General features: G+C 37.2%; 2 protein-coding genes across 10 annotated transcripts in view; one reads left to right on the top strand and one right to left on the bottom strand.

Moving 5' to 3' along the window:
* Positions 1-4,178, top strand: part of MEGF11 (multiple EGF like domains 11) — a 368,267-nt gene extending 364,089 nt beyond the window's left edge. For 6 of the 9 annotated variants that reach the window (XM_088797313.1, XM_074327538.2, XM_088797311.1 and 3 more), the window contains 2 exons: positions 493-699; positions 1,325-4,178. In XM_088797313.1, the coding sequence (XP_088653439.1) occupies positions 493-699; positions 1,325-1,485 (368 nt within the window). In that variant the 3' untranslated portion in view covers positions 1,486-4,178. Of the gene's footprint in view, positions 1-492; positions 701-1,324 lie in introns of those variants that run through there. The other 3 variants (XM_074327540.2, XM_074327544.2, XR_012494704.2) reach the window with 2 other exon arrangements.
* A 4,396-nt stretch (positions 4,179-8,574) lies between these two features.
* On the bottom strand, positions 8,575-27,927 carry RAB11A (RAB11A, member RAS oncogene family). The gene is made up of 5 exons (XM_019725596.3): positions 27,746-27,927; positions 20,176-20,371; positions 19,732-19,925; positions 18,671-18,751; positions 8,575-10,334 (listed from the first exon to the last, which is right to left on the bottom strand). Exons 1-5 carry the CDS (start codon positions 27,783-27,785, stop codon positions 10,195-10,197), a joined length of 651 nt encoding a protein of 216 aa, XP_019581155.1. The 5' UTR covers positions 27,786-27,927; the 3' UTR covers positions 8,575-10,194.
* Positions 27,928-27,943: the final 16 nt, after the last annotated feature.

Raw genomic sequence — 27,943 nt, 5'->3', positions numbered from 1 at the left:
AAGAACTCACAAGAATATCACAGAACAGGATTCCCAAGGCATGGATTCAAGTGTTGGCACTGCCATGCATGAGCTGGATGGCCTTAGCCAAGTCATTTCATCTCTCTGGGCCTTCATCCTATTAAAATGCATCCTGGGCCTTCATCCTACAAAATGCAAACTATCAACCATCCTTGAAGGGTCTTGTAAAAAATATATAATAGAGGTGAAAGCACGTTATGAATATGCTGAATTAATCTTTCTTGTGCTATACCCTATACCTGACTACTAAAAAAACATGTTCCTATCCCTCCAAAAACAGAGTTCTTTAGAAAAAGCACTCTGCCTACCTAAGAAAGCACTCAACATATTTAATAAGTAAATCTCGGACAATCACAGGCTTTTACAACTCCAGCATCCTGAAAGCACATGAACCCCCCTGCGGTCTGCTTCTGGTATTTAAATGAAGTCTTATGTCCTTGCTTGTCCTAAGAAATGTCTCTTGCCTTGCAGATTACATGAAAGAATCCGTGTGCAGTTCTAGCACTTGTTCCTTGAATAGCAGTGAAAACCCTTACGCCACAATTAAGGACCCACCCATCCTCACCTGCAAGCTTCCAGAAAGCAGCTATGTAGAAATGAAGTCGCCTGTGCACAGGGGGTCTCCGTACACAGATGTGCCATCCTTGTCGACAGCTAATAAAAATATATATGAAGTTGGTAGGTGTCTCAAATAAGTAACTTAGCGAAATTAGGATAATAGTCAGCATCTGAAGTAAAAAACAATCCCTCTCCACTCACCCTGTCTTGAAAACACACCCTTTTTTGGTTGCTTTTTAAGGAATCCAAGGTGAACTGTCTTTCCCAGGACTGCCCTCCTCTCTCATGCAGGAAATCAAGTTCTTGTGCCAGCTCTGCTTTAAAAACACACCAGGACTAGTCTGAAGCAGAGACACCGAGGAAGTGGAGAGTGGGTACACACACACTCATACACTTCAACTGACTGTTGATACAAATCCCAGCTTAAAAAAGAAAATCAGGACATTAACTTTCTAAACCACCTTCTACTTTCTCCCAGTTTAACCCATGACCCTGGGCTCATTGATAAGACCCCTACTTGTAGGATATTCAAATTTTCTTGGTTTTGACCAGAGCTTGGGATTCTGACAGTACACTCACTTAGGTTTTTCATCTCATGAGCAAGTCTCAGTACTAATCCTCATACATTTATCAGATTTATAAATCCCTGGCTTCTCTCCCCCCACCTAAATAGAACTCTCTTCCCTCCAACAAGGCAACCAAAGCTAATCTGTTCTCTGAACTCATTTTTCACTATATTCCTTAGAGCCCACAGTCAGTGTGGTCCAAGAAGGCCGCGGTCATAACTCCAGCTATATCCAGCATCCCTACGATCTACCTAGGAACAGCCATATTCCTGGTCATTATGACCTCCTCCCAGTAAGACAGAGCCCTGCTCACGGGCCCTCCCAGGACAAGCAGTCTTAAGAGGGATAAGCTTCTCTCTTGCAATGTGCGCTGCTGAATATTCTCTGACTCTGAAAGAAGACAATCCTTTGACTTGAAACAATGGTACAGACTGACTCCAGCGGCGGGTTAGTTATTACTTTCACCTGGAATTAAAGAAGAGCTTCCAAGTGGGACTGGAGTAATTGTTCAAAAGGTCTGTTTGCAAAGGCAAATCCTAGCACTCATCCACCTGAAAACCCAAATCTCTGGATTATATGGTCTTTTAAAACACTTAGGATACAGCCACTCATCAACATCAGCTAAATATAGCTAAATATATTTATTTATATACTTAATTATCTGAAACATAACGCTTAGAAAACACGTAGAATAAGTTTTACAAACGTTCCTAGGGGGAAACAGGACTGGGGAGGGGAGGGGATTACTTTAAAACACCTGAAATAGTACATATGTCCTTGTGGTTGCTGTTCCCATCATGTCTGATTACCTAATTAGGACACAGACACAAACTGTGCTAGCATCAATCCTGAAGTACCTCCATATATCTGATCCATCAAATTACAATGGCCAAGATTACAGAGTTACTATATAGTCTAATGCTGACAGCTTCCATTTTTTTAAAATAAGACTTTAATAAACACAAATTAACTTTCCCTCTTCTGCCCTGCTGGTAGTAGAACAAAGTTTCCAAAGTGCAGTAGCTTCTTTCGGTCTACGACAGTATTTCTAGGCCAAATTCCAGAACACTGCAAGTAGTCCTGGCCTGGTCACCTCTCCTTAGTCCACCCAACATCTGAGTCATTCCAGGGGAAACACAACTCTGAGGTGATGCTTTAAGCAAACAGTCAGACTGATATGAATTAAGTGTCCCTAAAAATGGCTATTTGGCCTCCCAAATATTTTGGTTGGCATTCCTTGACTCATAAGAGTACTTGCTTTTCAAACATTCCTTCATAAATCTTGAGCTTGATGTAATCATTAGACAAAAGTGGATACAGCAAATTTAAATTGTTTAAAGTACATTATGTTTTTTGATGGAACTAAATTGAAATGACCAAAGAAAGAATGAACTGTAACTGGCTGTTGTAACATGATGTTAAAAACTTTATAGTAAAGAGCATGGAAAGATATGAAGTACTTCTACCTTAAAACCACCACCTACTGACTGAGATGGCCAAAACTGAATTACAATGAGCTAATGCTCCAGATCCCAGTATCAGATGTGTCACCTACCATTAAACATAGGTAAACGGGGGCTCAGATGAGTAAAAAATGGAGCCAACTCCCAAACCCTATAAAGAGGACCTCCTCACGAGGATTAAAGACCAAAAGGGCAAACCAAGGAAACTAATGGTCACCCCTGTATCACTCCATTCTCTGATAACAGTCCAGTCAGTAAAACTACTTCCAAAAAGGTATACAGAAGAGGATCTAAATGACTGCAAAGCTGGAATAGCTGCTACAGGAAGTGTGGGAGTTCTGAAGCCCTTGATAAAATTTGAAGTCTGCCATGGAACCCATTAGTTTGGGTAATAACCAGTAAAAGAAAGAAAAAAATGAGTACAAGCCCTTCACCACTTCATTGAAAGCTTAAGCAAATGTTGTTAGGGGAAAATATCTAACACTTACATGAATGCTGCATGTGTGCATGGGAGCAAGTGATCAGCAATAGCAAATTTACTTTCCAAAAAAGCCTTATTAAAATATAAATACTAGGAAATTACTATGTAGACCCAAGTAAATATTTCTCATACGTATGTAGAAAGAAATATAAATAACTTACCTCAGTATATCAGGGCAGCAAATGCTCAATTGTCTTTGTGAAGCAAGGATCAAGAATCATGGCCAAGTCAGATCAGCAAGGAGAAACTCCATCTCAAGCCCAGGTTTTTCTCTTCTCCCCTTTCCCTGCATGTACAGTAACAGCTGCCTGGCAAACTGCAAACAAGCAGCATCACTCAAGTTTCACCTCTTTTTGCCAACTATCTTCTGAGCAAAATTCAACAAGAAGTGGCAGGGTGGAATTGCTAAAGCACTGGGTCAAGAGATTTGAGTGTTACTTGCCCTCTCTGGGCTCCTTTTTCCCCCATGTGTCAAAAAGGGAGAAGCAAAGATGTGTAAGGGAAACCTAACATCCCTTCAGCTCTAGCATTCTGTTTAAAGAAATGTATCACAAATCAAATCAGACAATACAGGGAAAAGGAAAGACAGAGGGTGTGATTAATCTATGGTGACAACGGCTGTCTTCACGAATATTAAGAGTTACTGGTAACAGACATTTCAATCTTACAGAGCAACTGTTAGGAACGTCTGTCTAGCACTGTCACAGGTAGGGGTCATGGTCAACCTCAACATGTGCACTGTGCATTTTATTGGCAACTTGGAAAGATTTGTTCAATTATTTTACAGAAACTAAGTTTTCAAAGTGATGCGCATATAATTCAAATTAATAAAGAAAACAATTATTGTACAATAGCACTCAGACTATGAAATGGCAATACTTTTTTAAAACAATCCAGATTTGTAATATATTTGTTCACTGTGCAGAGGGATCATACCTTGTACAAAATAAATTAATTTCTCAAACTAATTTAAGGGAATGCCTACTGTTATGTTGCAAACCAAAAATGTGTCTATAATCTACACTTCAGGTTTAAAAGGTAGAACTAACCTATGTTTTTTGTGGTCACATTAGACAGAGAAGTGAGAATTATGCCCATAAATGCTTGAAAATAAAGTGAAAAAGTCCTATCAAATTTATAACAAGTCTCTTCCTTTAAAGTAATGAATGGGAGCAACATATTCTGAATTCATGTCCAAAAATTACTGAAAATCTCATAAACATCAGTATACTCAAATAGAGAATTCCTCTGCTTTCACAATGTGGACTCAAAGACAACTATCAGAGCCTGTGCTCAGCTCCAGAGACACAAAGGCAGTTCTATGGAATGGAATAAAGGCAAGTACAAAGGCCACCTAGTTTGCCTATGTGCAATGAATAGCTTTCCACTAGAAGTTATCACCTAGCACAGTATCCTGGGTGAATCTGTCTTTAGGACCTTTTAAAAAACCTTGTGACCTAACTAGTACAGAAGCAGCAGGATTAATTTTGTTATAAAATACAGATGCTAAAAAACAGCTTACTGAATGCATTCAGTGGTGTAAGTTTAAAATTTCTCCTTCATACTTTCAAAGGTTTGTACATAATCCTCGTATCTAAGTCAAATTAAAACCTTTCAACTTGTCAGTTCATAAGGCCTAGGTGATACTCAGTTATTCCCATTTCATAAAATGTTTAACCAAGAATACATTTTTACTAGAGATTAAGACTCATTCAGAAAAAATCCTCCTACCAACAGATAATTCTCAAGGGCTGGAGCAAGATGAAGTATAATCAAGAATTATAAGACCAAAAAAAGGTACTTACCAAGAATGATAGTGTCAGATTATGACTTAGGAGGCTCAGAATACTACCCAATACCTAAATGATAACCAAAGGCTTGAACTCAATACAGAAGATTCAAGGATGATACATTCTCTTAGCCATTCATCTAACCAGAGGGAAGACAGAAGCGGCCCATTGAATATGTGCCAAGAGAGGAAATGGAAAATCTTTCTTAGACGGGATGGATGGATACATTAGGGATTCATTATACTATTACTTTAAATTTTGTAACTTATTAAATTATTTGTAATTTTATACAACTTTTAATGAAAAAAATCGTTAACCTGAACGATAATTCTCAAACTATAGCGCCCCAAGCTAAACTAGAATGAACCCTAGGGTTAGCCCCCTTACTCTTTTAGATGGTCCTTATTCTGACATGGGTTTGGTTGCAGGGGGGTTACGTAGCAGGAATGTAAATATGAACAAAGCACATTCCCTGTCCCTGCGGATCTTACAATGTAGCAATTTCAAAAGGGCAGGAATAAATGGAGGGGCCTGGGGATTAGCGGGTGCTGATTATACACTTTCTTCCCTGACTTGCAGAGCTAGAAAGACTGAGCAGAGTCCTTCTACAGAATGTAGAAGCTCTGGTCTCACATTCCCTCCTCATTCTAGCTTCTGCCTCCCAAGCTATTGACCAGCTTAGCAGATGGCCCTCCAGAGCCTGGGGTAAGAGAAAACATGGGGACCCGAGATCTTACAAAGTCCTGTTACTTAGGCATCCACTTAAATGTAAACCAAAACCAGAAACCTCCTCTAGAGTTGGTTTCCTATCAGATAGCCCACATAAAATGTTGCTTCCTGCAGCTTCCCAGACTGTCCCGTTTCAGGCATGACCTTCTATAATATTCTTAGGCCCGTATGATGGAAGGCTTTAGCATAGAGGCTAGTACAATAGTCAGCAACTTCTTAAACATAAGGAACCACTTCCCTAGAGGGGTCTGAGAAAATGGTATGCGGAGAGACTGGCGGTTTGCAGTCCAGGAATGGGTGCTAAAGGCAGTACGTTTATTCATGGGCATGGGGATAAGAAGATCCGAGACTTTGTGACAGGGCAATGTTAACATCCACTGACTCAAACATAGGGAAGGAATCCTGTTGGCTACTAATTTTCGCTACCATCACTGGTACTGGTAACAGAGTAGTTAGCAGCCAATACAATCTGCCAGGAGCTACCCATTCTCTGCTTAATAATGCTAAATAACTAAATTCAAATGTTTAGACTACTAATAATTAGATTACTAGACTAACAGCCCAAGGATGCCATTTAGTATCATATGTACACACATATATCTATATGCTTGGATTTAATCATTGGTTCTATTGAATTGCTAGCTCTGCAGACTGGTGTACCTTCTTGTAGAGTCCTATTAGCGACAATAAAAAAAAATAAACACAAAATGTTTTTAAAAGTTCTCTACCAGACATGAATATATTTTAAAGTATATATTAAAAGCCAGCAAAATTTTAACAGAGTCAAAAAACAAGCAGTTCTCAACGTACAGTTGACACAGCAGCCCATCAGGTACCCCTCCCCTTAGCACAGACATAGTACTTTGTTACAAATTGTTGAAATTGAAAGTCATTTTGCAAATGATATGAAAGCTTTCATCTTATTTAATGGAGTTAATATGCAAATAAAGGTAACATTCTAGTGGAAATAAGAATATCATTCTAAGGCCAAAAACATCTTGCAAAGTGTACATTTCATTTTTACTTATCTATTATATTTGAGTTAGAATGTATAATAATTTGGCTCTAGTACCTGAAGAGTTCATTCATAGAATTACTGAATTAGAGCTGGGTTGAACCCCCGAGATGAGCTAATGCAGCCCCAGGTCCCATCATTAACTGAAAGGTGAGGCTCAGAAATAAAATGAGTAGAAGAGCTGAGACTGAAACCCAAGTCTGTCGCCCAGTCCAGTGCTGTTACACCTGCTACTTTCTATCTTTTAACTCACAGAATTTGCATATTTTCTAATATATACCTTAATGTATACCTAGTACCAAGGTCCTTTCAAATATTCCTTATCTTTCAATTCAATTTTCAGAGAAATGGATACTTCAATTAAAATTATCTCTCAGACTATTGGTCTCCCTTAATGACAATAACATTTGGTATTACTTTATTGTTACCACTGGCCTCTACAGTTTGGAGAACCACAATCATTCTTTAAAACTTCAGAATGAAAACTTGCAGGGTTTTTTTTTGGCACATTATATAGGTGAATGGAAAAGGTGACCTGTCAAATCCCAGAAGAGGGTATGGTACCAGCACAGCCCGGGGCCAAGAGGACAAAAATCAGTCCTATTCTCTTTAGCACGAATCTGGCTGTTATGCTAACCCATTATATGACGTGGATCCTTTCATGACCTTCATTCATTTTTTTTTCCACACAGAGAATGGATGTCATGCACAGTCCTTACACAAAATTCATATATATTTTGTTTTGAAAATGTTTTCAGGCTTATGATGTTTGTGAAACATCAAGTAACCAATATCCATATTTCTCCTCTGTTAATTAAAAAAAAGGTCCACAAACTGAAACCTAACAGGCTGGGATACGTTTATACATAGCCCCACAGCCTTTGAATTATTCTGGTACTGACCAAAATTGTTTAAGTAATAGTTTTATCTCTTTAAGGGAGATGGAAGAGATTATCACAATAGCCCAAACCACTGAGTGTTTGTATTTTGTAAATACAAGTCACTAAAGATGTTCATTTGCCCCAATGAGGAAATAAGTATGACTAGCTCTGATGAGCAATCCAAACTCTTAAGAAGTCTTCACTTTTCTGCAGAACCCTTCAGAACTTAAAAGACCTCTGGCGTAAGTCAGAGGTTTTAGAATTTAGCTAACACCCCTTCTTAGAGTTTAGCATACTCAATGCAATGGCTAAATTAGAAAACTTCTCCCTTACAAAGTAACAAGTACTATTAGAGAAAAATCAGATAGCACTTAAGAACATTTACCTGCAAGTTTAAACCAAGTCAAAATGGCTAACTGACTTTTCAGGAGAATAAATTAAAAATATATATATTCAAAGTTAAAATAACTGAAAAGCAAGGTCATGCGGCAAAACACTTCTAATAAACTGCGTTGAGCCCTAAACTATCATATTATTTTAAAACTTAATGTTTTTTACTTGAGACAGTTTTGTCTCCTCATACTATTCAGAATTAAGCCATTTGTTGAAATGCAATCAAAGCTATTTTTCTACTACTTCCGGTTTCTTGGAATGCTCCCAAAATCCAACCATGCCCAAGGCAACTTAAGTCTATACTTGGTAAAAATTCAGTTACTTTATTCATTTTCAATTCAATACTTAAGTTTCTCCTTCTCTTAAATTAAATTTTGTAAAAAGATACCAATTTTCACTAAAATAAGTAGTGATGGAGCCTCTTCCTGGGTCTGGTGACACTGTTATTATGAAAGTACTGAGATTAATTACTACCCTTATAGTTTTGGTAATACTTCTTCTAAGAAAAGCATAATTGAAATACCTGCCTAAAATCAAAGCTGAATTCACACAATGGTGCCTCCAATTCAATGTTTACTTTGTAATGCAAGGGCCTATACACTCTCATTCGTTAGAATCAAATATTCCATGGCTGCATCCAAACCACTCAAAGGGAAAATGTAATCTGACAAAGAATCGGCCCCCTATAACTGTTTATTAGAATGCAAATATATTCCAAATCAATAACTAAAAAAAAGTCGTTACAGAGCATGCATAAAATACAAAGTAGCGATTTACAAATAGATAATAGTATCTTCATACCAATACACTAAAATAAAGTGGCTACAGAAGCAAACCGAAAGACCGACCACAGCAATGCCTTCAGTGCGCCCCACACGTCATGAGCATCGCGAAAGACAGAAGATTAACTATGAAACATAGTAATCTATGCAAGCCCACACATACACATTTTGGGGACATTCCACCATCCTGAATAGTATCACTTCAGTTGACACAACTTTCAGAACACTGCAGAGTAAGTGCTTAATATTATCCACAAGAAAGTAAAACTAAATATTAGTGTGCACACTTCTGAATGAGAAACTAGTTGCTCTATTGATTTCAATAATGTAGTGGAAGAAAACTATTTCAGGTCTGTATAACGGCCTAAATGCATTCTATTTAAACTCAAGGTCGTAGTTCATCTTAAGTACTTAAAGAATACATGCCTTTAAGTGGTACCACTTGAGGAGAAATTAACCTCTCACTGTATTCTTTTGACATACTGAAACCTGATATTTAACTGGACTATATTCCATAATATACTGCAAAACTCAAAAATCAGCATCATTAAAATAACTACCCATGTCTGCTGGTGGATATGGTGATAAAACTAGGTTGCATTTCATTTACTGGGAGGTTTTAAGACAAAATTAACACTTCACAATTTGATACTAAGAGCATTAAACCAGTTATTGCCTAAGCAATAAAATGCCACATAAACTACTGCTGGGAAATTAGAAAACTTAAATGACTTATCATTAACTGGGGTTTCCTGATCATTCCAAGAGGCACCTCGGATGGAATTCCACCAGTGCATCCAGTTCCCAGCCTGCCGGGCAGCAATGGCTAACATATGGCCCCATAATCATACTACCCACAAACGAAAATATAGGTCTTCTGTGTTTATTAAGATAATTCTTGTCCAGAAAAAAAGTGCCTCTCGAATCAACTTTGATGCTTACAAAAATTAAAAAACAAAATTTACTAAACTACATAATCCTATTAAGGCATTTTAGAAATTGACTTCCAGAATAATGAAAAATTTTCAAGCTCTCAAAATCCTACTAGGTTTATAGGGCAATTCTTAGATTTGCGGATATACTGCACTGAGAGAAGAGTGTATGAATTACAAGCTGCTTGTTATAAGCTGCTCTGTGGCAAAATGATAGCTTATTTCTAAAGTCTTCTTAGTTTGATTTGATCAAGACCAACAGGTCTGAGTTTCAAGTGATCAAGTTCTATTATGTCCTACAGTGACAGGCTTCCATCATGAAAAGTAAACAGTAAATGAGGAATCCAAACATTCAGTTTATTAAACTAAGGCTAGTGAAGCCATAGCATGAAAAAAAGCTGCAGTCATTCGGGACAAGTGGATAATTTTATAAAGCTAAAATCAAAAGACTTAAGACATGGAAAATTTGTAAGTATGAGGAAGTAATAAAACACAAAAGTGACCACAAGAATTACAAATATATTTAAATCTCAGACCTGGGAAATGGACTATACACAGCCTTCTAGGGGAGAAGAGAAATGCCTTATATGTTCTGACAGCACTGCACCTTTGGCTTGTTTTCAGTGGTTGGTGGAACATGAATAGGAACCACATTGTTGCTTGGAGACATGTCATTTTCACGTCTGTCTGACATTTGCTTCTGGGAAACAATGCGGTATATCTCTGAGCGAAAAGAAAAAAGAAACAGCAATACTCAGGGTGAATAGACCCATCAATAGTTGACATAAAATACACTTAGAGGGAGAAGATATATTTGCAGGAAAAACTGTAAATAAACTGAACAGAGAATGCATAAATTTAAAGTTTTATTTTCAAACAGCCACTGATTAGAGTCAGCCCATTGTATTTAATTTCTCTTAGGGTAAGAGAAGAAACAAATGTTTTCAACTTCAGAGGGAAAGATTCACCAATTAAATAAATCATGGATTAAAGAGATTACATAGTTTATAGGCTTAGATCTAAATTAAACCATGAGAGTATTTTCATTCTATCCTTACCAAAAAAATCTACATACAGGGATATTGTACCACAGAAAAATAAATTTGCACTAAAAAATCTACATACAATGACACTGTACCACAGAAAAATAAAACTAAATTTGCACTATCAGGCTCATTAGGTATTTTTCTTGGCTGTGTAGGGAAAAGCACAACTTCATAAACATGCCAAAATCCCAAAGGACTCTTGGAAAAGGAGGGAAAGATAATGTTTATCAGTGCCTCCTGAATTAAAGCTAAATTATAATTAAATTATAATTAAATAATTATTCAAAACAGGCAACTTAAGATTTTATATGACACTTATCACAACTAAGAGTTTAGTATCTATCTCTTCCACTAAATGTTAAACTCTATAAGGACCAAAACTGTGTCTACCTTATTTATTGCTGTATCTCCAGCACACAGCATATAGGAGGGGTTTGACAACTAACTGCATGAATAATGTTAATTCCTCTACAGCAAGTATCTATAACACATTTTATTTGGTCTCACACTGCACTGCCTAAAAGTAGTTTCCTCTGACTAGATTACAAACTCCTTGTGAACAAAGATTATATCTTTTTTTTGTGATAAAATACTTTTATTTCTAATTTTGAAAGAATATTTTTGCTCATTTGGAAAATCTTATACCAGACTAATCATAAAACTGCAAATCTGAAACATATTATTTTTTTAAATATTTTTTTTTCAGTTACAGTTGACATTCAATATTATTAATATATTAGTTTTAGGTGTACAGCATAGTAACCAGACATTTATATAGTTTATGCAGTGATCCCCCCAGATCAGTCTGTAGTGCCCACCTGGCACTATACGTGGTTATTGCAACACTACTGACTATGTCTCTATGTTGTACTTTACATCTCAGTGACTATTTTGTAACTACCAATTTGTACTTTCTAATCCCTTCACCTTTTTCACCCAACTCCCCAACCCCCACCCCTCTGGCAACCATTAGTTTGTTCTCTGTATCTATGAGTTTGTTTCTGGTTTTTTTTGTTGTTGTTGTCGTTGTTCATTTATTTTGTTCTTTAGATTCCACATATAAGTGAGATCATATGGTATTTGTCTTTCTCAGTCTGATTTATTTCACTTAGCATACATAATGCCCTCTAGGTCCATCCATGTTTTCGCAAAGGGTAAGATTTCCTTTTTTATGGCCAAGAAATTGTATCTTACTAATCTTTGTTCTCCCAATAAAAAAAAAATATATTAAAAAATATATTTTAAAAAATACCCTCAAAAGGTAAAGGAATTCTAAAAATGGGGCAAATTGACCTGATATACCTATTATGATATACTATGAAGGATACATGTATTCCTATGAAAGACATCTATATAGCCCTGCCAAAGATGTTTAAAATGAATTTATCATGAAGAAACAACTAAATAAATTTAAAGGACACTCTATCAGACAACAGGCCAAGATGCTTCAAAGAAGTTATTTCATAAAATACATTGAAAAGATGAGGATAAGTGTTCTAGATCTGTGCTGTCCAATACAGTAGCCACCTATTTAAATTAACTAAATAAAACTTAAAAGTCAGTTCCTTAGTCCATTAGCCATATTTCAAGTACTCAATAACAACCTGTGGCCAGTGGCTACTCTATTTGATACCTCACATATAAGACAATTCCATCAATACAATGTGTGATCTCTGACCAGATCCTAGACTTAAAATGTAAAAACCAAATCTATAAAGTAGTACACATGGAGAAACCTAATACGAACTGCACGTTATATAATAGAGTATAAACACAAATTTCCTGGATGATATATGGTATTGTAATTATGCAGGAGGATGCCTTGTTCTTAGGAGAGAAAATGCTCAAGTATTTAACAGTAAAGTGCCACAATGTCTATAACTTATTTCCAAGGATTGAGCAGAGGGGAAAAAAGTATATATACACATGTGGAAATAAACCAGATGTGGCAAGTTGATGATTCTAAATAAAGGGTATAGAAATAATATATATTATTGTATTATTTCTGTAAACTTCAAAATTTTGAAAATATAAAGTCATGGGGTAAAAAAAGAAAAAGTGGACTCTTTTTTTACAAAATGCTCCAAGAACACATTACCCAAGTGCAATACGACCATTATTTGGATTCTAATCTGAACTGTAAAAAAAAAAAAAAAATGTTGAAACAGGATATTTTAACATTGTTTGACTAATAGATAAGAAATTACTGCCAATTTTTAAGTGGTTTTGTTGTTATTGGTTTAAGTCTTAATCTTCTAGATATACATCATGAAGTGTTTACAAATGAAATGCTGTAATATCTGGGATTTGTTTCAAAATACTGGGGGAGGGACTAGGTGGAGGAAAAACTGGCCATGAACTGATAGATGATAACTACACGGGAGTTCATACTATTCTACTTTATTATGTTGGAAACTTTCCAACAAAAAGTTAAAGAAAAAGAAATGCACTAACTGAATTAATACATTTTCTCCAAATTAAAAAAACTAATTTCCCTGAAGTTGAATAACAAACTGTACTAGTCCACTGAATATGTAAACTAACAAAAATAGGGACAGCTAGTATACCTTTTCTTATGTTTTTTTTTGGGGGGGAGGAAAGGGGTGCTAAAATTTATGTTTAAGAAGGTTGACGGTGGTTCAAAGCTGAAGAACTATCAAGAGGGAAAAAAATATTACAATAAAGGCTATTAACTAGAATTTAAAAAAAAAACAAGAACAACAAAGGATATGCAGTCTTCATTTAGATTATTTTCATTGAAAAGGGATGAGACTGGAGAATGTGTGGAGGGTAAAGAGAAAGACAGTCATTCAATCAGGCTGGTGGCTAAGGAATGAAGATAACCATCAAATTACTGTAAAACTATACCATTCATCCTTTATTCTTCATGTTTTCTCTCTAATCCCAAACTGAATGGCTCTTCTTTTTCAAGTGCAAGTGACTAAATGTGACCCTCTATAAATTTTAACTTCTCTACAAGTTGTTTTGAACACTAGGTTAAGGGGAACGAAAGCAGAAAATATTTTGCAGCTTCTTACATGAAAAGCAAATAATGGAAGAGAGGAAAAGGCAGAGTTCTTGGAGAACATAGAAAGTTAAATAATTAAAGAGATCTCATTCCTAAGCAAGAAATTTGAGCAGTGTTGTGTAACTGTCTAAAAGTACAACGTACTGTTTTGTAGAAATGGATAACTGCTATATTTGCTCCAGTCACCAAAAAAGATGTCTGCTAATAAAAATGATAACCAAGCAATAAACAAAAAAGGAAACTGTTGGTGAGGAAATTAAGAGAAAATTTTTCTTTCGGGTAGAATGGGCACTAAGAGTCTACACAACTAATTTACTTAATGTCTCTGTGGTCAGATGTGTCACTTAAAAACCACACTTTGATAAGAAAATAGGAAGCAGGTACCTTTCTAGCTGGTATCTAATTTAAAGAAGGTTATTTAAGTGGGGGGAAGGGAACAGGAAAAGTAACTTGCTAAACCAGATGCAAATATTTTCCTCTTTCAAGGGCATGTTCTCCTTCAGAACCAAATATATACGATAGGCCAATTCCTGTGCAGTCCCTTTACAAGCTGTCCAAACAACAGGTAAGGTTAGAAAGCAAAGGAATTGTTTTATTGTTCTTATAATCAGGATCTCTTATAGATCTAAATATAAAGTAAAACGTTAATATACGATAGCTTTAAATACAACCAGGTAAAGTTAAATAAAAAAGACATATATGCCTATTTCTACTCTAATGGAAGTATGGATCAAGCTGCCAAAACAAAAAAATTCTAAGGAAGTTAAATGCAACTGTTCCAAATTGGAGAACAAAGACAGATAAAATTGTTCAGTGCCTCCAAAAATTCGAAAATAGCAGTGGCCTGAGTTATTCTACTATAGCCTAGGTCAGAATTTTTTAAGTCTTCTTCAAACCCACTGATCTCCATATAAGTTTCTAAAAGATAAAAAAAAATGCTGATTTGATACACTGACAAGTATCTAAAAGGTTGCCATATGTCAAGAGCAAAGCAACTACACCTAACTGAGATTCTCACTACTCTAGCAAAATTACAGTAGTCCCACCCCCTTATCTTCAGGGCAAACGTTCTAAAAACCCCAGTGAATGCCTGAAACCTCAGAGAGTACTGAATCCTGTATATTTTTTCCTATACATACAAACCTTTTCACTAAACGGAGGAAGTACTTTATGGCCTCTCTTTGGCATATCTGAATTGCCAGCACAACTACTCTTGCGCTTTGGGGCCATTATTAAGTAAAAGAAGGGTTACTTAAACAAGCACTGCTATATAGTTGATCTGAAAACCAAGAGGACTACAAAGTGACTAACGGATAGGCCAGCACATACTGCAGGAAACGCAGGACAAAGGGATGAGTCAGGTCCTGGAAAGGATGGAGCTGGGCAGTGCGAGATTTCATCCCACTGCTCAGAATGGCGCGCAATTTAAAACTTATGAGTTGTTTATTTCTGAAATTTAATATTTTCAGACGACAGTTGACTGCAGGTAATTAAAACCACAGAAAGTGAAACCTCACATAAGGGGTGAGACTACTACTATAATGCCCGGAAACTCTCACCCACTTTTAAGAGTCAATATGCTAAGTGAATTACAATTCTTTCAACCACAAAAGAATTTTGTCTTTATACTAATAAGATGGCTTGGACGTATTAATTACACTGAGAAACTTGTCACATATCACCTTAGCCAAGTGATCAGAGTTAACATTACCAGTAATGAATAAAACAAACCAATATCATGAGCCTCCCTGTCTGATGCACTGAGAACACATTTGTGGTGTTCCTGCTGAAATAACCTGAATTTCATCATGAGGAAACATCAGACAAACCCAAACTGAGGGACACCACAAAATAACTGACGGTATCTTTCACAAATGTCAATAAACAAAAGAAACAAAAGACTAGCAAACCGCTCCAGATTAGAGGAAACTAAGATACAACAGCTACGGAAACGCGATGCATGATCTGATTCCAGACTTTCTTTTGCTAAATAAAGACATAATTGGAACAAATGGCAAAATCTGAATAAGGTCTATAGCTGTAAACAAAGATGTTTAGAGTTATTATCTAACTCTCTGATTTTGATAATTATACTATGGTTATGAAAGAGCATGTCCTTATTTTTAGAAAATACACAATAAAAAGTACTTAGGTATAAGGGGTGGCACATCCTTTGAAATAACACAGAAAAAACATATATATATTAAGAGAGGAAGAGAAAAGAAGAAATCAGATACGGTAAAATGTCAACATTTGGGAAATATGGGTGAAGGGCATTTGAAAATTCTTTGCACTATTACTGTAATTTATTTAAAGCAGACATTGTCAAAATTCAAAGTTAAAAGAAAAAGTAATAGATTATGGGAAGCATGGATTGAAAACATTCTTTAATGAACTTGAGGATGAAAGAAAATTAACTGCACTGAAATGCAGAGGCTGCACGATCAGTCAGGCTAATGTACTAGCTCCACGTAATCACCTCGAAAAAATACCATCAGCAAAATAACGTCATGGAGTTACTGTCAAATTCATGGATATCAAATATGCCATGGGTTTATTCTAAAACAAGCAACACATTAACTTTGGAGTAATAATGTACATAAATTTTCCAATACATAACTTTGCATCTTAAAAATTAAAAAGCTATTTTTTCTTATAGCAACATCAAAATACAATGTAAATGCTCCCTTAATACTATTAACATTTGAGGTACAATTAAGCATGAGATTATTGTTCTCTTTTCTGTTTTGTCTATGCATTAATACTCCCACTGGTATAAAGAGGTTTAGAACAAACATCCTAACACTTGCAAAACAGCACAGATGTCTGCTGCCATACGCAGTGATCTCTGTACAGATCAACACTGAGATTTATGCGGGAAGCTGAGGAAACAGTGAATAGAGAGACATGAAGTGTAATAAGTAAAGATCAAGTCGTTTGTTTTCAAGCAACATTAGTCAAGCAATAAAAAAAGTTTAATCTACAGAGAATTATAAGAAAAATAGCCAGATGTTCTTTAAGGACAAAACAGTTCAATTTTAAGTATATATATATCACTGCTTATTGATTAGTTCATTAGTTCACTTAGTATTAGAATAAATGGGCTAGAAATGGAGATCAGAACAGATGAACTAGAAATTACAGCAGAGGATATTTAATGGGACACAAAAAACATCCCAACAAGGACCGACTAAAGTTTTTCAAGTGAGGTTTTCAGAAGCCTTAAGAGACTCAGACCTTCAAGATTACGCACTCATTTTAAGATACTATGAATCTGAGGATCAGTGACCTTAGATACACAGAAAGTGGCAGCAAAGTGATTAAAAAGTGAAAGCATACCAGCACTCCTGGTTCTAAATTTATACTCTACATATTGACTAAAGAATCCACACTAAGTGTTTACAAAGAACTTAAAAATACCAGATTTGAAGACATACTACATATTTAATCAAATCTTGCTTCCTTGAAACAATCTGCAATGAAACTTGACATAGAGAAGATTCTAAAGAAAAGCTACTGTGTTCCAGACTATTTATCCAACCCCAGCACCAGTTCTTTTAGTTACTATTCTGGTTAACAGAAAAGAATTCTAATAAAACAGGCATGCAAATCACCAATATCTAGTTTAGTTTTAATCAGTTATTTTTGCTCATGCCTTAACTGCTACTTAACTACTAATTTATCAACTGTTCACTATGTACCAGCGATAGCTAAGTATTTTACATGTATGAACTCATACACTTATTTTTGGAGCCTAAAGTAGATGTCTCAGTGACAGACAATTCTTTCCTATGAGTTACACAGACAAAAAACTTGAAGTAACAACGTAACAGTCAAGTCAAATCATATGACAAGGTATTTATAAATACAGACCCTCTCCAAAAAGAACATAACAGGACTCCCTAAAACATATTTAAATTTTACAAAGAAATTAAGGCTTAAAAAGGTTAAGTAACAACTAAGATTATAGAGCCAATAAGTAGAAGTGCCAGGAAAGAAACCAAGTCAGGCTTCTAAGTTCATGTTCTTAAATCCTACGTTTATTCCCTACATTTTTATAGTAGAATAAGACATTTAAAGGTTAAAATCTGTTCACCTTTACTACAAGTGCTGCATACAAAGAAAAAATCAGAATCTTGTTATAATTGGAAACTCACTTATTTAACCATTTCTCCATATAGACTTTTTAGAACACCACATAAGACTGTACTATGTATTAAAACTGGTGAGTTCTTAAAAGTAATACACAATTTTAAAGTACTTAAAACAATCTATCAAAGTACTTAGTAGAGAATTAAGATGAAATTTACTGATAAACTTGTTATTCTAATAAAGTCAAGGTAACTATGAGTTAACACAAATAAAACGCTTTCTTATCCCTGAGGTTGACCTGGTCCGTACAGCCACATTCCAAAACAGCATGAACTTTGTTCCTTTCCCACTATTTAGTTAAAACTTTTCTATATGCAATCACTGGCTGATTTTCTCCACAGGTGACACCTTGCTTCTACAGTGTATCATGGGAGAATTTTACTTTTTGTTTTTTCATTTAAATTTTTAAGAATATATTTTTTCCCTAGCTGATTCTCTAACCAATCAGAATGAAGAACACCTTTTCTTTACTGAATTTCAATAGGGCACTTTTATCTTTCCATAGCCAGGATTTCAATCTTTATCTAAGAAACTATATTTAAGCATTACTTTGTATTTGTGACCATGAATTATGGAATACATGGCCTGAAATATCAGAAGTGAGTGCACAAATTTCAAAGTATTTTTCACACTATAAACCAGATGAATTAGATGATTAAAGCTCAGCAAGCAAGGGTTGTAACTGATTTTGCACTCTAAACAACTCTTGCTATAGTAGCTCTCAAATGATAGTCATTCTCAGATATAAGATTTGGTTTCCCAAAAAATTTGTTTAAATTACCTTCCTAAAACTTCCAATTCCCACTGGTATAATCTGAAAATGCAAGTCTTACCTGTCAGAATTGTCTGAAAAGCAGCTTCTACATTTGTAGAATCTAAAGCAGATGTCTCAATGAATGACAAACCATTCTTTTCTGTGGGGAGACACAAAAACTTCAGTCTTGTCCAATTTTAATACAAGGGATATGATACACTCAAGCCTTTGGAAAGGAAAATAAAACACTGCTAAGACCTAAGACCTCCCCAACTTCTTGACTGATAAGAGTACCATTCTATTTACACTTTAGTAGATTAAAAATAACCATGAAAAATTTTTATTGGCTTCTTCATTAAAATAAATATTTGTTACAACTAAATACTATCACCAGAATGAATGACACTACTCAAAATATAGTGAATTTATCGAATACCCAGTTATTTGCATCCCTTACTGTCCTTTTCTCCCCATCAACCACATAGCTACGGTATGAATGCGGATGGGTATATGATTCACTTAGAATTCTGTAGCTATATTGTTTGAAACATGGTTCTTGACTGGAAAACTTAAAAAACTGTTATAGAAAATGGTACAATACTAGTGGAAGGTCACACACCACCTTCACTAGCCAAGAATGCACAATATTGCCTTCGGGTAGGCTGCCTCTAACAAAACAGGGGCAAGAGACAGGCAGACTCTCTGTAAAGCTAAAGAAGTTTTAACTCCTAAGCAGCTACATGCCTGTTTGTCCTTGACGCTCCCTGGCCACCACTTTTCAGACCCACATAGAGCAACCTTGGCAAAACACAGAGACATAATGGATAAAGACATGGGGAACACAGAATAAATAGATTTCATCTAACCTTTCCAGGGAGAGAAAAGATGACGGTCTTTACATTCAATTTTTGGCAGCAAAAACTCAAAATACTGTAGTGTTTTAATGACCCAAAGTTAAGCAAAAGAGCCATACAGTCATCACACACTTTCAAAACAACAAGGCTTCCAGAGCATTCATTCAGGTTTACCTTTTCAAAATTACTGTAACTGATTACCTCACTGGAAGGATTATCAAAACTGCAAGATACACCAGCAAGAAATACAGAGTCACTGTAACATCATGGAATTCATATCACTAACCTGCAAAAGCTCTTGCTTCATCTGTAGGAACTGCCCTGAGATGACGCAAATCACTCTTATTGCCCACAAGCATTATAACAATGTTACTATCAGCATGATCTCTCAGTTCTTTCAGCCATCGCTCTACATTTTCATATGTGAGATGTTTAGCAATGTCATAAACCAGTAAGGCACCTACAGCTCCACGATAGTATCTGAAAACAGAAACATGTACTTAACTATCAGAAAACAACCACAAAATGGAAGGGAACACCAGGAAGAACGAAATATATGGGTTATATATATTTTAAAACACACTTATAAATTTCAAAATCCTAATATTGGAATTCTTAAAAGGAAAAAAAAGTACCTTTTCCATTACCAAAACTCAGCTAATTCACTCAATGGCAGCCAAGTCACTTGATGGCGGCCTATTCCACAGAACTTAAGAACTGTAAGACTTACGCTGATGTTATAGCTCGGTATCGTTCTTGCCCCGCTGTGTCCCATATCTGTGCCTTTATTGTTTTCCCATCAACCTGGATGCTTCTTGTTGCAAACTCTACTCCAATGGTGCTCTTGCTTTCGAGATTAAACTCATTTCGAGTAAATCGAGACAGGAGATTACTCTTTCCAACACCAGAATCCCCGATAAGGACAACTGAAAAGACAAAGAACTTTATGTCAGATGAATGAGGCAAACACATTTAGAATATCAGCATGCGTTAAAGCAAAAAACAAACAAACAAACAAACAAACAAACAAAAAAATGATAGGGCATCTGATTTTTTAAAAGGAATGGGGTAGGGATGAATTGAATAGCCCAGGTTCTCCACCTGCTAGCAACAGATAAAACCAATTTATTCTGTTAATCTTTTTCTACCCGCATAATGACTTCCACACATCATCTGTTTAGCACAGATACAGTATCCCATCTTACACATGCCAAAGTCTACTACCGTGTTTCCCCGAAAACAAAACCTAACCGGAAAATAAGCCCTAGCATGATTTTTCAGGATGACATCCCCTGAACATAAGCCCTAATGCGTCTTTTGGAGCAAAACTTAATATAAGACCCGGTCTTATTTTCAGGAAAACACGGTAGGCCTGATGACACGCTAATGCATTAACTAACCATCAACACTATACCAATCTTATTACCTCAGAAGGTAATAACTTGAAAGATAAATCCTAAACTAAATGAACAATTTGTGATATTAAAATGTATCAGAGTCACATGAAAGCAACAAAGGATGGTAGTGGGTGGTGAGGAGAGAAAGAATACTATGTTCTACTTAGTTTCACCAGAGTGTACAACACCTCACACTTTGGTGTGACCAAATACTGGGTGTAACCTCAGGACTTACACCTAGCCAAAAATGAAACACATTTAACACAAGACATCAGGTTTATAAACTTTGCCACCCAGATCACAGAAACTACAATGACCCTTTAATAGACACATTTATCAGACTGGCAAGAAACCAGAGACCCCTCCAAAAACAAACACCCGATTAAATTTAATAAGGGCCATAGGAAGCTGACTAGTAAATCTGACTTACTCTGAGTCAAGACCAAAGCAAGGTGGGCATACACTTTCACTTATGACTTCATGAAATTTTTTTTTAAACAGGTTCTGATTAGATGAATTTATTTCTTACTATTACTATAGGAGGCAGTTTATTTACTAAGTAAATATATGGAGATCTTTTACATCGAAGGCAATACTATACTTAAGAGTTTCAAAAACAATAGGGAAATAGGCAGTTATATTAAAGCGTTTCTATCTACATTTAAAGAACAAAATGAATTCACAGATTTACAGAAGCTGAGAGCTCAACAACACTTTTTTCCTTTGTAGAAAATTTTATAAACATTAATAAAAAATATTATACTCATTCCTACTGTTGACTACTAATGCTTTTTCTTCTCATTAGCTAATCGATTTAGACACCAGGACTAGAAAATCAAACATCCAAAAATGACACCAAGGAATTAAAACCAAACCCTACTAAACAGATTGGGATTTGGTGGAGGTGGAGAGGGGGGTAAAAACTGTGAGAGCTCACTGCATTCTGGTCAGAGGGCAAAGAGAATCCATTACGTATTCCTTCCTTGCCACAAGAGCAATATAAGCTGGCCTCTGGACAGTCTTGGAGGGAGTGTATTATCAAATGCATATCTTTTTGGCTTCCTCTATCAGCTGATTCAGCAAGAAATCATCCAGGCGGTAGTGATTCCATGTAGCACAAGGAGTCATTTCTAGCTATATAGTCAGAGGTGTCAGTGGTATTGCGGCAAACACAGATATTATAATGAATACTTTAATTTGGATACCAGGGAAGAAGACGTTATGGTTATAAAAGTAACGTACAAAAACAATGCACTTCCAATTTTACAGGAAGGTTGGTGGATATGTTCATTTCCAAAGTCCACCATTCTGGACGTGAGGTTAAATCTCAGTTTCAGCAATAGTCTACCCTATTAATAGGATACTCACTATTGTTTCTTAGTGCAAGAGGCTGGATGTTCTGTAGAGGAAACCTCCCTGGAATCATTTCTGGCCCCACACTAGCACTGAGATATAAAAGCCTCACTTTAAGAGGGAATAGGAAAGGAAAAAAACAAAATGTTGAACGTTTCTACTTATAGGCACTCAGATATCAATCTACTGATTCAGGAACCAGTCACTTTGGTTAAAGCCAGAAAATAAGACATCTAGAATGATGACAACTTTGGAAAATAAACTCAAAGAACACCCTCCCACAAAAACTCTGCAAACTTTCAAGTTTTTGGTTTCCTCCCTTTCAATCTCCACTATAACTAACGATTATGTTCATTGCCTCCCCATCCTCAAATCTTTAAGCCATCATAATGTAAGTTAGGGAGGGTATTTTCCCCCTCAACATAACCAATTAGATTTAACATTATAAAAAATAGCACCTTTATCTGAAAATAATTCAAGACTCATGTATGCTTTATACCAGGGGTGTCCAAACTTTTTTCAACGTTTTTCACCAAGAGCCATATGCGATAAAATACACAAACAGCCGGGCCACTCACTCGAGGTCAAGTACGTATTGCCTCACCTGGTTTATTTAAGTAAACTAAATATATTTTTGGAATTTGCTGAGGGCTAATTAACAATGGATCATGGGCCGCAGTTGGCCGCGGGCTGCAGTTTGGACACCCCTGCTTTATACAGTATAAATGTCATCTCAACTAGACATGGACAAGATTGTCAGAATTAAGACTAACAACTTCTTAAAGGATTATATCTTATATGGCAACAGAAGATATCGGTTCTTTAAGAACCAATATCTAAGATACTAAGATACTGAGAAATGACACAATAAGGAAAGCTGCTTCTATTCAGTTACCAAATGAGAAACCAAACCAAGAAGTAAACATTTAGGCTAAAGAAATAAACTAGAATAGATTAAATTACCTAAGTAACAGAAGAAAATTTACTGGCTCTAATTTAAAAAAACAAACCAAAACATGGTGGCCCAGTTCAATGCAGCGGATGACACTGATATGACGTGCCCTGCCCACCAACTGGTGATGGAAGGTTACAAGTGGCACTTCAATGACCCTGTGCTCACTGTGTAGTTTGCACCCAACTACTGCTACCAGTGAGCTGCCTGGGCCAGAAGGTCCCGATGGGGGTGGGGATCAAGGCTGACACACTCTTTAATTGCCACCCTCCAACTTCCAGTTGTGGGAATGTGGCAGCCATCTTGGCGCGAGACGAACATATCCAGAAAGATTTGATCATCTTCGAGGCTGCTCCCCAAGAGACATAGGGCATCCCCTCCAAAAAGCCCATAGCTGACTACTTTCTGTGCACCCCTTCGGCCCCTGCCCCCCTCCAGCTCCTCTGGCCCTAGGACCACTGTGACTGCCCACTTCTTCAGGCAGAGGCTGGGCAAGGGGACGCTGTTCTCAGCACCGCTCTCCCCCCAAAGAGGGCATTTCAAGGGTGAGGACTTTCTCTGGAGAGGCTCAGAGCTCAGCAACATGCTCCTCTTCTCCTTTCTCCCCACTTGAACCATCAAGTTTCCAATAATTTTTGTTTTTTTTTCCTTTTTGTTTGTTTTTACATAAAAAATTTTTGAGAGAAAAAATTCTAATAGAAAATGGTGAAAAAAAAGTTCATGGACTCAAACTTAGTTTCTAATAAAATAACTTCTCTCATTAAGATGACGATATTTAATTGCTTTTTAAAAATGTGCCAAACTATATGATCACATCTATAGTTCAAGAATGGAATTTGCGGTGACTTTCCTGTTTTCCATAACTAGTTATTTTAGGTTAAAAGTACTTAAACATTTTATAACTACAGCCAACTATGTAATGTGTATACATACACACATGCGCAACAGCATCTATATATGAAAGAGCTACAGCATTTCTAAAATAACCTGATAATATTTATGACCACTTGGTTAACATCTGCTGAATTTCAAGTATCTCTAATACCTAATATGAAATTTGATTCAATATATATCAAATATTAGACTCCTAAATGCCATAAAAACAGAATATACATATTAATTATCCATTATTTAATTAAAATTCCCACCTCTTTAGCCACATTACTTTTACACACTCTCTCCCAAGCTAATACACCAGACTAAAATTTAATTCAACAAATCAATCATAGCACATCTGACCTACTACAAGTTATCACCTGAAGGAATAACTGATAATTTCCATACTATTTTAAATAAACAAACTTAGAAATATGTCTACTCTTTCAACTATATTCATAGTCCAATTTCACCAAAAGAATTGTTAAAATAAAATGCATTCAATAAGGCTTAAGTCTAGACATGTTTTTCCGGATTCAGCAGAATCTGAGTTGCTCAACCAAAAGTTGTGAAAGAAAACCTAGCAAGATGCAAGACAGCAAAGTTCCTATGATCATTTCCACTGACAATCAGCTGATGGCTAATTACTACCGACCTTCAATGAGATTAAAAAGAAAGTGGTATAGACAATATATCCGGATATTTTCAGAAAATGTGACTTTGATTGGATTGGTGTCTACCACAGTATTTGTAAATAGGAACTATGATTGATGTTTGTTTCACGTCTGTGTCCCACAGGGTCTTAACCACACTGTGGGTAAATACTTGTAGAATTAAAGTGCTTAAAGATAAAAAGTCAAGTTTTTTAAAATACAATTAACTCCTACCCCCCGAAGTCTCAATATTCAGCTTAACTAAAGGTTCATGTTCAAGAACAAATACATCATTTAGAATAACTGTCCTGCTCTCCCTATATTACATTTCCATTTGGACCACTCCATCTTATATGAATCAAAATATCCCTTCATTTTCAACTGGTTAGTTACGAACTACAAATTCCCTCAACTATTAACTCTGCTAGATAAGCCTTCCTCCAAGTAGAGCTGCAGCTCATCTCAGTAAATAAATCTCTGTTGAATGAAATCATTTTAAAATAAAATTATTATTGCTTCATTTTTGTTTAATTTTAAATTATAATTGCATAAAGAAATTGGCTAAATAATCAGCACTAAAGTTTAAAAAAAAAAGTGACACATCCTGTTAAGAGCTATAAAAAAGTGGAAGAAATCCTTCTCGGCGAATTTTTAAACACCCTACCTTAAACAGGAAAATGTACAACAAAATGAAACCAATAACCCATGGAAATATAAACTACTTTAGAAGTTCCTAGTTTTAAGTTTCTTAATATTTAAATGCTCTTATAAAGGTTCATAGTTAAAAATAACTGACATGAACCACAGTAACTTCTTTCACATTATTACCATTTATAGAGTATTCACAAAAGTTAAAATTTTGCTGCCAGTCTCGTTTCATTCTCACAACAGTCCTGAGAGGTATGTATTGTTTTCTTTTCATAGATGAGGGAACTGAGGCTCAAGAAAGTTAACTTTCTCAAGGTTACCAAGCAAATTTAAGACCTGAGTCAGGATTTGAATCCAGGCCTGTGTGATTCCAAAGCCCTGTGCTCTCATTGTTAGATAGTCTAATCCCAAAATTAAGTTAAAATTCCTTAAGCCAATCCAGGATCTCATTACTAGTGAAAAAATAAATGGCTTCTATAAGCAATATTTAAGCTCCCAACCAAACAGGAGAAATACTGATAGTCTCTTGTTCTAATTACTTCAAAGGCAGCTAGCGGCCGACTGCTACTGTACCTCATTTAAAAAAAAAAAATTCTCCCTTTAATGGCTAAACCCCAGTCTCCAGGGTCTCACTTAAGTAACTTCACCAGACCTCAGATGATTTCACAAACAGTATGTAAACTAATGCACGTTTCCTTTTTGTATTTGTAAAATGCATTAAGTACCCTCTTCTCTGTAAAGGACTTTCTATGGGGAAAGGGGGGAGGATACTGAAGGTACTCACAATATGTAATAGAATTTTCTGGCCCAGAGAAGTAAGTGGTGGTAAGAATATATCATCAGCTAGATTGTCAAGATTTGCGAAGTATTGGTAAAGCAAAGAAATGTTACCGCCTTCGTTTAGTCATTCTGAACACCCAATGGCAAAGTCAGAACTGTCACCATGCTTAACACTCTTTTTAAACTCCACCCTCCACTGTAAAGCTTTAAAGCAATGGCTTCTTCCTCCCTGGTAATGATCTTTGTTCAGTATACCACTGATGGCTGCCCTCCTAATTCAGTAGCAAAGAAAGAGCATCAGAGTGAGAGCGCATTCACCGAACAAAAAAGCTTTTAGTGCACTCTTTTCTTCATGGAAAACTGTACCCTTTATCTGTTGATTAAAACACACACACACACACACACACACACACACACACACACACACACAAAACTATTTGGATTCTTTCCGGACTGCCCAATAAGCAATTCTTTCTATCCAGTCCCCACCCTCCAATAGGTTTTACTCAAGGGCACTACGATTCTCTCTTATGAGAAACATTTAATTTCACCAAAGAGCACACAACCCCCGCCCCCAAACACCTTTTGAGAAAGGTATGGAGCCAACTAGGACACTTCCCTTCTGGTTCAAAAAACACTGAAAGGCTGGACCCTCCCAGTATTGCTGCAGGAAGCAATCAGTCCAGAATGATAAAACGAGCTCGTATTTGTGCAGCGCACGGCCTTTCCTGCTCAGGAACTGGGCCTTCAGGTCTGGCAAGGATAACAGCCACCACCCATCCGCAACCCCTTCCCGCGAGCAGAGTCAGGAGTTACCCCGGGCCGGTTGGCGCCGGGTAGGGAGGGTAGGAGAAAAAAAGGTTAGGAAGGAAATCACATCACTCTGCCGGGTCACTGCGACAAGTGCGTGCGTGGGTCACTGACAATCCCACTGGCCCTAGTCCCCACCCGTGGGGTCGCACGGGAGCTGTGGGAGAGCTCTGAACTATTTGGGGAGGGAAGGCAGAGGAAGAGCTGCCAATCCCCGGGGCAGAACTGTGGGACGGGTGGGGGCCCCTGGGCCGCTCAGATTTTCACGAGGGCCTAGCCCCGGGATGGAAGAAGATGGCCAGGAGAGCCGCGGGTCCGAGGGGAGGGGGGCTAGGCTGGGGGGAAGGGGGGGGGATAAGAAGACCTGTAGTGGGAGTCTGTGCCGAGGGCAAGATGAGGAGCCAAGGAAGGGCTGGTCAAAGCGGTTCAGGAAGGGGAGTGAGTCCAGCAGGGTGGACACCGAGGGGGAGGGGGCGCCAAATCGGAATGATACATGGTGGGAGGGGTGACCCCTTTGAAGCGGCCCTAGAACCCGGGAAAGGAAGACGATGTGGGAGATGGGAGCCAGCCGAGAGAAGGACACACGGTGAGGGGCTATGAGGCCAGCGAAGGCCTTTGGGGAGGTCCCTCAAAGATCGGTGTGTGGCGACGACTCCCTGTCTGAAGGGAGGAAAAGGGGCTGAGCCGCGAGACCGCGGAACGAACTGCACCGAGAGGGAAGGGCTAAGGAAGGCCGATTTCACGCAGGGGTAGCCCCCACGCGGGTCTCCCGGGAGTGTGTCGGGCCCCCGAACGGGACTCGGTGGAGAGTAGCAGAGCCCATGACCTCACCTTTGAAGAGGTAGTCGTACTCGTCGTCGCGGGTGCCCATTGCGCGGCAGAGGAGCGAAGGGGCGGGAGCAGCAGCGGTATCGGTGGGACTAGGGGGCGTCGCTGCAGGGGTAACCCGAGCGCGGATCTTCTGCTGCCTGACCGGGTGAAGAACCCCTCCCTGCTGCTACGCCACTTCCGGCGGGCCCCAGCCCCTTA

Source organism: Rhinolophus sinicus, chromosome 3, assembly GCF_057876585.1.
Source record: "Rhinolophus sinicus isolate RSI-liver-muscle chromosome 3, RSI-T2T, whole genome shotgun sequence".
In the NCBI taxonomy this organism is placed as follows: domain Eukaryota; kingdom Metazoa; phylum Chordata; class Mammalia; order Chiroptera; family Rhinolophidae; genus Rhinolophus; species Rhinolophus sinicus.
Note: the sequence above shows the minus strand (reverse complement) of the source record. Positions and strands in the feature narration are given on the sequence as shown.